We start from the raw sequence: 15424 nt of genomic DNA, 5'->3' as shown, positions 1-15424 counted from the left end.
AGCTCCTCAACCTGACCCGTCCAGCTCCGCACCGTGACAAGGACTCACGCTTCACTGTAACTCCCCTTACCGAGACGGTATCGCCCCTCAACATACCGCCGATGCACCGCTCACTGAGACAATTATCCACACCTCACCCTGACACAGGTAAACCCCTCACCGCGGTAGCGACTCCGAAATTCACAGCAAAACCTACGTATTACACCCCGTGACGTCGATGCATACCTCAGCGTGACACTGTCACACCCATCGTCGCCATGACATGCCTCTCACCATGACACAGACACACCCCTCTCTTTGAGACCAGCACACCCCAGACCATGACACAGATACTCCACCCACGGTGACATCTCCACGCTCCTCACTCTGAGATTTCTCACGCCGTGACATCGAGAAACACTTCATTGTGACCCGGCACAACTCGGGCCAGGACACCTAAACACCTGTCACAGTGACACCGACACGTTCCTCACCGCAACTCGGATTGACCGACAGGATACTTATGTTGACCCCCATTGTAACATGAACTAAATCTTCACCGGGACATTGATATAACCCTCAACTTGACACAGACACGCCTCTCATTTCCCTCGGGATTACCCAGTTTCCGTCGGGATCAATATGTTTGCCTCTCTGTCTCAAGGTGACGCCGACGCCTCTCACTGTGCCACCAGCATATCCTTCACTGTGACACCCTTCACTGTGACACTGACACAACACTCTCTGTGACTCGGTCGGTAGCGTGACGCTGACTCACGTGGCACTGTAAACGCTAACCATCCATCACCGTCTCTCTCAGTGTCACAGATTCGTCAGTCTCTTAAACGAATGAACAGCGATCTCCGTCAACAGTTCACTGAAATGGAAACGAAGTACAGATCTGTCAACGAAACCAAGGCTCAAATCTGTGAATTGTTGACCAGCAGAAGAGGTGAGACATCATCCCCCTCTTTCACCCGCTCCTCATCACAGGGCAGGCATGGAGAGACGAAGCGTTACTGTGTGCTTGACATCGGGAGTGTGTGATGAGATGGTGTGGAGGATCATTCACTTTGTGTTTGACCCGGTGAGTGTGTTATGGGGCTGCGTGGAGGGTGTCTGTCCCCTGAAGTGTGGTTTGGCACCGTGGAGAGAGCGTTTCACTCTGAATCCGGGAGTGTTCGACGGGACGGTGCAGCGGGGGCTTCGCTATGAGTCTGCATCCGGGAGTGTGTGACGGGATCGCGTAGTGACAGCTTTCATCTGTGTCTGAATCCCAGAGTGAGGAATGGGACGGAACAGAGGGAACATCACTCTGCGTCTTAATCTGGGTGCGTGTGATGGGACAGTGTGGAAGGAGCTTCACTCTGTGACTGACTCCCGGAGTGAGTAATGGGATCGTAGAGAGACAGCGTCTGTGTCTGACTCCGGGACTGTGTGAGGGGACAGTGCAGAGGGACGTTCATTCTATGTATCACCGGATTGTGTGATTGAATGTTGTGGAGCGACTCTGAACCCGTCAGTGTGTCATGGGAGAGCGGGGGTGGAACTGCGCTTTGTGCATGAGAACAGCTGAGCTTGATGGGACGGTTGTGAGAGATCTTCACTCTGTGACTCGCCAGGAGGTGTGTGATGTAAGGAGGGTGTAAGGAGGGAGATTTACACTGTGATAGTCTCGGGACTGTATGATGGGACGGTGTGGGGGCAGCTTCCCTCTGTGTCTGACCACTGTAGTGTGTGATTGGACGGTGTTGGGGGGGGTGAGCATCGCCCCTTCTCTGACCCCTGTGTTATTTGATGTCACCGGGTAGAAGGAGCATCATACTGTGTATGACCACGGGAGCATGCGGCGGGATCGTGCAGAGTGTGTTTCATTTCCTATCTGACCACGGGGAGTGTGTTGGGTTAGTGTGGAGGGAGGCTCACTCAGTTTTTGTCCGCAAGACCTCGTGATGGGAGAGCATGCAGTGAGCATGTTTGACCCGAGGAGTGTGTGATAGTGTGGTGGAGAGTAAGCTTCAGTCTGAGACTGACCACGTTCTTGTGTGATGGGACAGTGTGGTAGGAGACTCACTCTGTGTTTTTGACACCTGGAAAGTATAATGGGATCGTCAGACAATAGCTTCATTCTTCATCTGTCCCTGAGAGTGTGTGACGTGACGTTGTGGATGGAACCCAAATTTGTGTCTGCCCAATCAGAAAGTGTGTGATTGAATGTTCTGCAGGGACCTTCACTCTATAACTGACACCGGGTGCCTGTGATGGGACGGTGCCGAGGTAGTTTCATTGCGATTCTGAACTCGGGAGTGTGTGATGGAATGGATTGGAGGGAGATACACTCTGTGTCTGATCTCGGGAGTGTGTGATGGGACGGTGTGGAGGGAGATTCACTCTGTATCTGACCCCGGGTGTGTGTCATGGGATGGTGCGGAGGTAGATTCACTCTGTGTCTTATCTCGGAGTGTGTGGTGGGACGGTGTGGAGGGAGATTCACTCTGTGTCTATTCGTAAGAGCGTGTGATTTGACAGTAAGCAGCGTGCAGTCTGAATCCATGAGTGTGTGATGGGGCCGTAGCAAGAGAGAGCTTCACTCTGTGTCTGACCCCGGGTGTGTATGATGTAATAGTATAAGGGATTTCCACTGTATGTTTAATCCTGGATTCTGTGATGGGACAGTGCTAAAGGAGAGTCCCTCAGTGTCTGGCAACGGGTTGCGTGATTGGAAATTTGCGGAGGAAGCTAATTCATAAGCCTCACCCCGGGAGTGTGTGGCGGTACGGTAGGGAGTGAAATTCTATTTCTGCCTGTCCCTCGGGAACGAGCTTCAGTTTAATTCTGACGACGGGAATATGTGATAGAAGGGTGCGAGGGTAGTTTGTATTTGACCCCGGGAACGTATAATGGAGCAGTTTCGATGGAGTCTCACCCTGTGTCTGACCCCGAGAGTGTGTGATGGGCAGTGTGGAGTGAGCTTTACTCTCTGTCTGACACAGTGTGTTTGCGATGCGATGTTCTGCAGGGAGCATCAGTCTGTGTCTAACCGCAGGAATGAGCATTGGGACAGTGAGGAGGGAACATCACTCTGTCTTTTACCGGAAGTGACTGATGGGACAGTGCAATAAGGAGCTCACACTGGGTGAAACCCCTGGGAGTGTGATGGGACTGTATGGAGGGAGTGTCACTCTGTGTCTGACCCCGGGAGTGTGATGGGACTGTATGGAGGGAGTGTCACTCTGTGTCTGACCCCGGGAGTGTGACATGGGACTGTATGGAGGGAGTGTCACTCTGTGTCTGACCCCGGGAGTGTGATGGGACTGTATGGAGGGAGTGTCACTCTGTGTCTGACCCCGGGAGTGTGTGATGGGACGGTATGGAGGGAGTGTCACTCTGTGTCTGACCCCGGGAGTGTGACATGGGACTGTATGGAGGGAGTGTCACTCTGTGTCTGACCCCGGGAGTGTGACATGGGACTGTATGGAGGGAGTGTCACTCTGTGTCTGACCCTGGGAGTGTGTGATGGGACGGTGTGGAGGGAGTGTCACTCTGTGTCTGACCCCTGGGAGTGTGATGGGACGGTATGGAGGGAGTGTCACTCTGTGTCTGACCCCTGGGAGTGTGATGGGACGGTATGGAGGGAGTGTCACTCTGTGTCTGACCCCTGGGAGTGTGATGGGACGGTATGGAGGGAGTGTCACTCTGTGTCTGACCCCGGGAGTGTGTGATGGGACTGTATGGAGGTAGTGTCACTCTGTGTCTGACCCCGGGAGTGTGATGGGGCAGTGTGGAGGGAGTGTCACTCTGTGTCTGACCCCGGGAGTGTGTGATGGGACTGTATGGAGGGAGTGTCACTCTGCGTCTGACCCCTGGGAGTGTGATGGGACTGTATGGAGGGAGAGTCACTCTGCGTTTGACCCCGGGAGTGTGTGATGGGACTGTATGGAGGGAGTGTCACTCTGCGTCTGACCCCGGGAGTGTGTGATGGGACTGTATGGAGGGAGTGTCACTCTGCGTCTGAACTCTGTCGACTGTGGCAGGGTGATGTGGAAGGAGCTTCACTTTGTGAATGACACAGTGTGCGTGTGATGGAATGCTATGGAGGGATCATCACTTATAGCTGACCCCTGGAGTGTGTGATGGGGCAGTGTGGAGGGAGATACACTCTGTGTCTGAACCCGCGAGTGCGTGACGTGACCGTGTGGAGGGAGTTTCACTCGGGGTCTGACTACAGGAGTATGTGCTTGGACGGTGTGTAGGAAGCTTCACTCTGCTTCTAACAGGAGTGTGTGCTGGGACGGTCTGGTGGAGCAGCACTGTGACCGACCCAAGGATTGTGTGATGGGACAGTGTGGAGGGAGATTCATGCAGTGTCTGCCCCCTGGAGTATGCGATATATGAAGTTCCACAGTGTCTGACACCGGAAGTGTGTAATGGAACGATGTGGAGAGAGCTCCTTTCTGTGTTTGACCCCGGGAATGTGCGATCGGACGGTATGGTGGGAGCTTCACTCTGTGTCTGACTACGGGAGTGTGTGATGAGACGGTGAGGAGGGATCGCCTTTCTGTGTTTGACATGGGAGTGTGTCAAGGGATCGGTGAGTAGGCGGTTTCATTCTGTACTTGATCAGTTGTGTCTGATGGGACGGTGAGGAGGGATCCTCTTTCGATGTTTGACTCACAGCGGATGCAATAGACCGTACGCAGGGAGATTCACTGTTTCTTCTTCCTATTTTCCAGAGCAAAATTGTTCCCAGTACTGGATCGGAAATGAAGGCGGCTGTTATTTTATATCCACCTTTAAATTTTCCTACGATAAAGCGAGGCTGTATTGTTCGGACTCTCATTCTAAACTTCTTGAAATAAATTCAGCCGAAGAAGAGGTACGTGTCAGATCGACTGAAGATATATCTAGAACTGAGCGAAGCTCCCTCCACACCGTCCCATCACACACTCCCGGGGTCAGACAGAGAGTGAATCTCCCTCCACACCGTCCCATCACACACTCCCGTGGTCAGACAAAGAGTGAATCTCCCTCCACACCGTCCCATCACACACTCCCGGGGTCAGACACAGAGTGAATCTCCCTCCACACCGTCCCATCACACACTCCCGGGGTCAGACACAGAGTGAAGCTCCCTCCACACGGTCACATCACACACTCCCGGGTTCAGACACAGAGTGAGGCTCCCTCCATACCGTGCCATCACATTCTCCTGTGGTGAGACAGAGAATTCAGCTCCTTCAATACAAGCTCTTCAAATTCTCCAGGGGTCAAACAGAAAGGGATGCTCTTTAAATTTTACTCAAATTCAATCGATAATGATAGCAATTTAATTTTACAGAATTTTGTTGTCAAAGCTGACCGCGACAAAGGCATTTCATATTGGATTGGAAAATGCAAAGACGGGTGAGATTTGGGATCTTGCATGTTTCTGAGAGAAAAAGGGTCGTCGGATTGATACAGGCTGCGGGAAGCGAGTGGGCAGTGGATTGATTTTGGGGACTGGCACAGGCTGCGGGAAGGTTGTGTGCAGTGGGATTAGTTTGTGGTCACACACGAGTTGCTAAAGGGAGTGGGCATTGGTATGAATTGACGGACTGAAAAGGGCTGTGGGGAGAGAGTGGGTATATCGGGGCATTTTGGAGAGAGAGAAAGTTCTACGGTGAGAGAATGGATTTGTTTCGGGATCGACACGGACTGTTGGTAGAGTGTGCAGTAAAACTAATACAACCATATAGCCATATAACAATTACAGCACGGAAACAGGCCATTCCGACACTGCTAGTCCGTGCCGAAAGCTTACTCTCACCTAGCTCCACCTACCTGCACTCAGCTCAGAACTCTCATTTCAATTTCTGTACAAAATCTATCTATACTTCTTTTAAATGACAGAATCAAACCTGCCTCTACCACTTCTACTGGAAGCTCGTTCCACACAGCTACCACTCTCTGAGTAAAGACGTGTTGCCCATAAAGTTTTGCCTGTTAACTCTCAACTCATGTCCTCTTGTTCGAATCTCCCATACACTCAATGGATAATGCCTATCTACGTCAACTCTACCTATCCCACTTATAATATTAAATACATCTCTCAATTCCCCTCTCACCCTTCTACGCTCCAAGGAATAAAGACCTAACTTGTTCAACCTTTCTCTGTAACTTAGGTGCTGAAACACAGGTAACATTCTAGTAAATCTCCTCTGTACTCCATCTATTTTGGTGACATCTTTCCTATAATTCGGTGACAGAATTGTACACAAAACTCCAAGTTTGGCCTCACCAATGCCTTGTACAATTTTGACATTACATCCCAACTCCTATACTCACTGCTCTGATTTATAAAGTCCAGCATAACAAAAGCTTTCTTCACCATCCTATACACATGAGGTTCCACTTTCAGGGAACTATGCACCATTATTCCTAGATCACTCTGTTCTACTGCATTCCTCAATGCCTTACCATTTACCATGTATATCCTATTTTGATGAGTCCTACCAAAATGTATCACCTCACTCTTATCAGCATAACCTCCAGCTGCCATCTTCTAGCACACTCCTTCTTCTGGCCTAAATCTCTCTGCAAGATTTGAAAACCAACTTCTTTGTCTACAACGGCACCTATCTTAGCATCAGCTGCATATTTACTAATCCCATTTACCACCCCGTTATCCAGATCATTAATGTATATGACAAACAACAATGGACCCAGTACAGATCCCTGAGGCACACCACTAGTCACCGGCCTCTAACCTGACAAACGGTTATCCACCACTGCTCTCTGGCATCTCCCATCCAGCCACTGTTGAATGAATTTTACTACTTCAATATTAATACTTAACGATTGAACCTTCCTAACTAACCTTCCGTGTGGAACCTTGTCAAAGGCCTTACTGAAGCTCTTATAGACAATTCCCACTGTTTTTCCCTCGTCAGCTTTCGTCATAACCTCTTCAAAAAATTCAATCATGTTTGTCAAACATGAGCTTCCAAGCACAAATCTATGTTGACTGCTCCTAATCAGACCCTGTCTATCCAGAAAATTATGTTTAACATCTCGAAAACTACTTTCCATTAGTTTACCCACCACCGACTTCAAACCTGCACGCTATAATTGCTAGGTTTACTCTTAGATTCCTATTTATACAATGGAACCACATGAGCAATACGCCAATCCTCCGGCACAATCCCCGTTTCCAATGACATCTGAGACTCTGCAATTTCTACACTAACTTATCAGAACCCGGAGACTTATCCACCTTTTGCATTCCTTAAAAGCTCCAGTACTTACTCTTCTTTAATTAGCATAGCTTCCATAACTACCCTAATGTTTGCCTTATTTTGATAATTCAATATCCTTCTCCTCAGTGAATAACGATGAAAATAAATTGGTCAAAATCTCACCCATCTATTTTTGGCTCCACAAATAGCTGTCCCCTCTGATTCTCTAAGGGACGAACTTCATCCTTCACTATCCTTTTGCTATTAACATAACTGCAGAAACACTTTGGATTTATTTTCCCTACTTACCAAAGCAACCTAATATATTCTATTAGCTTAATAATTTCTTTCTTAAGATTCTTTTTATATCTTTATATTCTTCGAGCACCTCATTTACTCCATGCTGCCTATATTTATTGTAGATCTCTCTCTTATTTCCGAATCAGGTTTCCAATATCCCTTGAAAACCATGGCTCTCTCAAACTTTTAAACTTTCCTTTCACTCTAACAGGAGCATAAAAAGCTCTGTACCCTCAAATGTTCAACTTTAAATTACCTCCATTTCTCTGTTACGATCTTCCCATAAAACAAATCGTCCCAATCCACTCCATCTAAATCCATTCGCATCTGCTCAAAGTTAGCCTTTCTCCAATCAAAAATCTCAACTCTGTGTCCAGTTCTATCTTTCTCTATAATTATATTGAAACTAATGGTATTGTGATCACTGGACCCGAAGTGATCCCCAAATCATAGCTCGGTCAGCAAACCAATCTCATTCCCTATCAGGAGATCCAACACTGCCCCTTCTCCAGTTGTTACCTCTATGTATTTCTTTAAAATAAATATCCAGCACACATTTTACAAACTCCAAACCATCCAGCCCTTTAACAGAATCGGCTTCCCAGTCTATGTGTGGAAAATTAAAATCTCCCACAATCACTACAAATACCTGCGATCTCCTTACAAATTTGTTGCTCCAATTCTGGCTCCCCATTAGGTGGTCTGCAATTGTTACTACACAATTCCCATTCCTCAATTCCACACAGATAGTCTCCCTAGACGAACCCACTAGTCTATCCTGCCGTGCCACCTCTGTAATATTTTCTTTGACAAGCAATGCCACATCTCCCCCTCTTGCCCCTCCGATTCAATCACACCAGAAGCAACGAAATCCACGAATATTTAGTTGCCAGTCACACCCCTCCTGCAACCATTTTTCACCAATTGCTACAACATCATATTTCCAGTTATCAATCCATACTATAAGCTCATCCACCTTTCTTACAATTCTGCTAGCATTAACCATATAATAACCATATAACAATCACAGCACGGAAACAGGCCCTTCCGGCCCTCCTAGTCCGTGCCGAACTCTTAATCTCACCTAGTCCCACCTACCCGCACTCAGCCCATAACCCTCCACTCCTTTCCTGTCCATATACCTATCCAATTTTACCTTAAATGACACAACTGAACTGGCCTCTACTACTTCTACAGGAAGCTCATTCCACACAGCTATCACTCTCTGAGTAAAGAAATACCCCCTCGTGTTTCCCTTAAACTTTTGCCCCCTAACTCTCAAATCATGTCCTCTCGTTTGAATTTCCCCTACTCTCAATGGAAACAGCCTATTCACGTCAACTCTATCTATCCCTCTCAACATTTTAAATACCTCGATCAAATCCCCCCTCAACCTTCTACGCTCCAAAGAATAGAGACCTAACTTGTTCAACCTTACTCTGTAACTTAAGTGCTGAAACCCAGGTAACATCCTAGTAAATCTTCTCTGCACTCTCTCTAATTTATTGATATCTTCCCTATAATTCGGTGACCAGAACTGTACACAATATTCCAAATTTGGCCTTACCAATGCCTTGTACAATTTTAACATTACATCCCAAATTCTGTACTCAATGCTCTGATTTATAAAGGCCAGCGTTCCAAAAGCCGTCTTCACCACCCTATCTACATGAGACTCCACCTTCAGGGAACTATGCACTGTTATTCCTAGATCTCTCTGTTCCACTGCATTCCTCAATGCCCTACCATTTACCCTGTATGTTCTATTTGGATTATTCCTGCCAAAATGTAGAACCTCACACTTCTCAGCATTAAACTCCATCTGCCAACGTTCAGCCCATTCTTCTAACCGGCATAAATCTCCCTGCAAGCTTTGAAAACCCAGCTCATTATCCACAACACCTCCTACCTTAGTATCATCAGCATACTTACTAATCCAATTTACCACCCCATCATCCAGATCATTTATGTACATTACAAACAACATTGGGCCCAAAACAGATCCCTGAGGCACCCCGCTAGTCACCGGCCTCCATCCCGATAAACAAGTATCCACCACTACTCTCTGGCATCTCCCATCTAGCCACTGTTGAATCCATTTTATTACTCCAGCATTATTACCTAACGACTGAACCTTCTTAACTAACCTTCCATGTGGAACTTTTCAAAGGCCTTGCTGAAGTCCATATAAACTACATCCACTGTCTTACCCTCGTCAACATTCCTCGTAACTACTTCAAAAAATTCAATAAGGTTTGTCAAACATGACCTTCCACGCACAAATCCATGCTGGCTACTCCTAATCAGATCCTGTCTATCCAGATAATTATAAATACTATCTCTAAGAATACTTTCCATTAATTTACCCACCACTGATGTCAAACTGACAGGTCTATAATTGCCAGGCTTACTTCTAGAACCCTTTTTAAACAATGGAACCACATGAGCAATACGCCAATCCTCCGGCACAATCCCTGTTTCTAATGACATCTGAAAGATCTCCGTCAGAGCTCCTGCTATCTCTACACAAACTTCTCTCAAGGTCCTGGGGAATATCCGGTCAGGATCCGGAGATTTATCCACTTTTAAATTTCTTAAAAGCGCCAGTACTTCCACCTCTTTAATTGTCATAGGTTCCATAACCTCCCTACTTGTTTCCCACACCTTACACCATTCAATATCCTTCTCCTAAGTGAATATCGAAGAGAAGAAATCGTTCAAAATCTCTCCCATCTCCCTCGGCTCCACACATAGCTGACCACCCTGATTCTCTAAGGGACCAATTTTATCCCTCACTATCCTCTTGCTTTTAATATAACTGTAGAAGCCTTTCGGATTTACTTCCACCTTATTTGCCAAACCAAACTCGTAACTTCTTTTAGCTTTTCTAATCTCTTTCTTAAGTTTCCTTTTACATTCTTTATATTCCTCGAGCAATTCCTTTACTCCATGCTGCCTATATCTATTGTAGACATCCCTCTTTTTTCGAACCAAGTTTCTAATATCCCTTGAAAACCATGGCGCTTTCAAACTTTTAACCTTTCCTTTCAACCGAACAGGAACAAAAAGATTCTGTACCCTGATAATTTCACCCTTAAATGACCTCCATTTCTCTATTACATCCTTCCCATAAAACAACTTGACCTAATCCACTCTCTCTAAATCCCTGCGCATCTCCTCAAAGTTAGCCTTTCTCAAATCAAAAATCTCAACTCTAGGTCCAGTCCTGTCCTTCTCCATAATTATATTGAAGCTAATGCTATTGTGATCACTGGACCCGAAGAGCTCCCCAACACATACATCTGTCAGCTGACCTATCGCATTCCCTAACAGGAGATCCAACACTGCCCCATCTCTAGTCCGTACTTCTATGTATTGTTGCAAAAAAACTATCCTGCACACATTTCACAAACTCTAAACCATCCAGCCCTTTTACAGAATGAGCTTCCCAATCTATGTGTGGAAAATTAAAATCTCCCACAACCACCACCTTGTGTTTACTACAAATATCTGCTATCTCCTTACACATTTGCTCTTCCAACTCACGCTCCCCATTAGGTGGCCTATAATACACACCTATCAGTGTTACTACACCTTTCCCATTCCTCAATTCCACCCAAATAGTCTCCCTAGAGGAGCTCTGTAATCTATCCTTCCAAAGCACCGCCATAAGATTTTCTCGGACAAGCAATGCAACACCTCCTCCTCTGGCCCCTCCTACTCTATCACACCTGAAGCAACTAAATCAAGGAATATTTAGTTGCCAATCACACCCTTCCTGCAACCATGTTTCACTAATAGCTACAACATCATAATTCCAGGTATCGATCCACACTTTAAGCTCATCCACCTTTCTTACAATGCTCCTAGCATTAAAATAGATACATTTAAGATACTCTCCACCTCCTCCTCTCTTTTCATCCCTAGCAATGCATTCAAATTTATTATCCTTTTCTTTCTTCTCCCCTACAACTTCGGGCTGAGCGCATCCCTTCTCCATCACCTGCCTTTCCTCCCTCACACACTGTCTACTTACTTGCTCTACTGGTGAACTAACCTCCTCTCCCATAGTTTCCTCAAATTGATTTCCGCCCCCCCCCCTCCATCTTACTAGTTTAAATTCTGCCCTGTAGCCCTAGCAAACCTCCCCGCTAGGATATTGGTCCCCCCAGGATTCAAGTGTAACCCGTCCTTCTTGAACAGGTCACGCCTGCCCCAGAAGAGGTCCCAATGATCCAGAAACTTGAATCCCTGCCCCCCTGCTCCAATCCCTCAACCACGCATTCATCCTCCACCTAATTCCATTCCTACTCTCACTGTCGCGTGGCACAGGCAGTAATCCCGAGATTACTACCTTTGCGGTCCTTCTTCTTAACTGCCTTCCTAACTCCCTATACTCTCGTTTCAGGACCTCTTCCCCTTTCGTACCTATGTCATTGCTACCTACATGTACCACGACCTCTGGCTCGTCTCCCTCCCACTTCAGGATATCTTGGACGCGATCAGAAACGTCCCGGACCCTGGCACCAGGGAGGCAAACTACCATCCGGGACTCCCGATCACCTCCACAGAACCGCCTGTCTGAACCCCTGACTATCGAGTCCCCTATTACTATGGTCCTCTTTCTTCTATCCCTACCCTTCTGAGCTACAGGGCCGTCCTCTGTGCCGGAGGCCCGGCCACTGTCACTTCCTCCATTAAAATAGATGCATTTAAGAAACACTCCACCTCTTCCACTTTGTTTATCCCTAACAGTGCAACCAACCTTTTTATTTTTTTCTGCCTTCTCCCCTACATCTTTGGTCTGTGCGCTCCCCTTCTCTATCACCAGCTTATCCTCCCCACAGACTGTTTACTAGCTTTCTCTATTTGTGAACTAACCTCCTCTCTCCTAGTTTCTGCAAATTGATTCCCACCCCCAGCCATTCCATTTTAAATTCTCCCCTGGTGCCTTAGCAAACCTCCCGGCCAGAATCTATCTTGTACAGGTCACGCCTGCCCCAAAAGAGGACCGAGTAATCCAGAAACTTGAATCACTACCCCCTGCTCCAATACTTCAACCACGCATTTATCCTCCAACCCATTCCATCCCTACTGTCACTGTCGCGTGGCACAGGCAGTTTTCCCGAGATTCCTGCGTTTGCGGTACTTCTTCTCAACTCCCTTCCTTTCTCCCTATCTTCGCCTTTCAGGACAATTTCACATTTCCTACCTATGTCATTGGTACCGATATGTACCACGACCTCTGGTTACTCACTATCCCACTTCATTATATCCTGGTCGCGATCAGAACCATCTCGGACCCTTGCACGAGGGAGGCAAACTACCATCCGGGTCTCCTGACTGCGACCACAGACTTTCGAGTCCCCTATTAATACTGCCTTCCTCTTCCTTTCCCTACCCTTCTGAACTACATGGCCGGACTCTTTGAGTCAGTGGCAATGCCACGGTCGTTTCCCCCAGGTAGGTTGCATCCCCCCCCCCCCCACAGTACTCACACTGGAGTACTTATTGTCAAGGGGTAGAGCCACTGGGGTACTCTCTAGTACCTGACTCTTCCCCTTCCCTCCCCTAACCCTGACCCACCTGTCTGCCTCCCGTGGCCCTGGTGTGAACACCTGCCTGTAACTCCTCTCTATCATCTTCTTCCTCTCCCGGACCAGACGAAGATCATGGAGCGACATCTCCAGTTCCCCAACACGGTCCCTTAGGAGCTGCAGCTCAGCGCAGCTGACGCAGATGTACACGTCCCGGAGGCTGGGAGACTCCGGGACCTCCCACATCCGAACACCGGAACAACAAGCTGCCCTCACACTCATAATTCCCCCCTTTCCTCAAATAGCAGGGAAAATTAAAAACTGAACCTACTTTCCCTCGCCCGTTTCCGCCTAAGCCCGTTGAGGCAAAGCCCTTAAGCCTTCACTCTGCTCCTGGCTCACACCGCTGCCCGCAAAACGACGCTGCCCGCAAAACGACGCTGCCCGCTGTATAAAGCTGTGTTCCTTTCAAATCTTCCCCGCCTCACTGCCCAATGACACACGCATGCGCAGTCCCGCCTCTCTTAACTCCGATGAGAAGAAGAATAAATCAAAATGGCTCCAGCCGCACTCCCGTTCTGATCCTCACACTTCCTTCTCCAAATGTGGAAACTGACATAGGCTGTGGGAAGAGAGGGCGAAGTCAGTCTTTTGGTGGTTGACACAGATTTTTAGGGAGAAGGCTAGGGATTGGGATTATGGTGGGGACTCGCACGGGAACTTGGGGTGAGAGTGGGAAGTGCAAGTATTTTGGGGACTAGCATGGGGCTGTGTGGAGAGAGTGGAGCTATGGAGTTCTTTTTGGGAACTGACTCAGGATGTGGGAGAGAGTGAGGCAGTGGGAGTACTTTGGGGCCTGGCACATGTCTGTGGGGAGAGAATGAGGGAGGGGTGTACTTTGGGGACGGACACAGATCTGTGGGGAGAGAATGGTTCAGTGGAATACTCTGGGGACTGAGACACGTCCGTGGGGAGAGCATGGGAAGCGGGAGATGTTTTGGTGATTGACACAGGTCTATAAGAAGAGGGTTGAGCAGTGGGATTATTTCGGGGACCGGCACGGGGCTGTGGGGAGAGAGTCAGGCAGTGGATGTAGTTTGGACTGACACTGATCTGTGGGGTGGGAGTGGTGAGTGTGAGTACTTGGGGAGAAAACACAGGCCTGTGGAGAGACAGTAAAGAAGTGGGAGCATTTTGAGGACTGACATGGGGCCCTGGGAGACACTAGCGCTGTGGGAATATTTAGGGGACCGACACGGGCCTGTGAGGAGAAGGTTGGGTACTGTTATAATTCTGGTCTCTGACACCGATCTGTGGGTAGAGAGTGGGGCAAGGGATTACTTTGGTGACTGACACAGGGCTGCAGGCAGAGCGTGGGTCAGTGGGAGTATTCTGGAGACTGACACAGGGCTGTGCTGGGAAAGTGGGGTTGTGGAATATGTTGGGGTGCCACAGGTCAATTGCGAGGGAGGGTATCAGTGGTTTTGGAGACTGACTGCTGCAGGTGCGTTGACATTGTTTACCCCTCTTTGACAGGAAAGTGGCTTCAAATGTCGTGTACCGGATAAGCGGATTAGACCGCACGTGCGGTGTATGTACACAGAACACAGAGAATAAAACCTGCATTCAGGTTCGTTATCCCTTCATCTGTGAGAAGTCTGCCCCTTTGTGCACAGATATTTCTGAGAAGATCCAGGATCTCTGTCAACAACCACTGGGACCGACTTGAATATAATGATAAAACCCTCTTTCTCCCCATTTCTCTTAACCACTCCACTACCCCTTCCGCGCCGCTGCCCCTCACCCTTACCCTATTCTCCTCTGTCCTTCTATCGCAATCTTACTCATTATCTTGCTCTCTTTACCCTCGTCCCTGTAAAGTCTCGCTCTGATCCCTCCCCATTCTCTCCTCCTCATCACCATTCATCTCCATTTTCCTTACCCCGCTTTCCTGCCTCTCTCTCCCCCGATTCCCCCTTCTGTTCCCGGTCTCTCCCTCAATTCTCTACTCTGTCTCTACCCACTCTCCCCATCCCACTGTGTCACTTTTATCTAACCCAACTCGCTCCCCGCTTCTTTCTTTAGCTACTGTCACCTCAATCAAGTGCGTTAATGTTCTCTATACCGCATTCCTGGGGAAATAGAGTGCTCGCATTCGCCTGATCTATGTCCCTCCTGATTTTGTACACCTCTGTAAGGTCACCGAAAAAAGTCTCAGAATTCCCAACATTGCTCCATAACTCAGTCCCTCCTGTCCATGCAACATCCTCGGAAATCTCCCTCTGCAATCTTTCCAGTTCGTTGAGATTTTTCTTCGAGCAAGGCAAGCAGAACTGAACTCCATACTCCAAGTGCGGCCTGACCGACGTCATCTGCAACTGCAACGTGACCTCC

At 48.1% G+C, this 15424-nt stretch overlaps 1 protein-coding gene across 1 annotated transcript in view; it reads left to right on the top strand.

Moving 5' to 3' along the window:
* Window positions 1–15057, top strand: part of LOC140720106 (C-type lectin domain family 17, member A-like) — a 132973-nt gene extending 117916 nt beyond the window's left edge. The window contains exons 2-4 of the mRNA XM_073035002.1: window positions 4713–4855; window positions 5318–5382; window positions 14567–15057. Of these exons, the coding sequence (XP_072891103.1) occupies window positions 4713–4855; window positions 5318–5382; window positions 14567–14759 (401 nt within the window). The 3' untranslated portion in view covers window positions 14760–15057. The remainder of the gene's footprint in view (window positions 1–4712; window positions 4856–5317; window positions 5383–14566) is intronic.
* Window positions 15058–15424: the final 367 nt, after the last annotated feature.

This window comes from Hemitrygon akajei, unplaced genomic scaffold, assembly GCF_048418815.1.
Source record: "Hemitrygon akajei unplaced genomic scaffold, sHemAka1.3 Scf000036, whole genome shotgun sequence".
NCBI classification, from domain to species: Eukaryota; Metazoa; Chordata; class Chondrichthyes; order Myliobatiformes; family Dasyatidae; genus Hemitrygon; species Hemitrygon akajei.
This window is presented reverse-complemented; position numbering and strand designations above follow the sequence as displayed.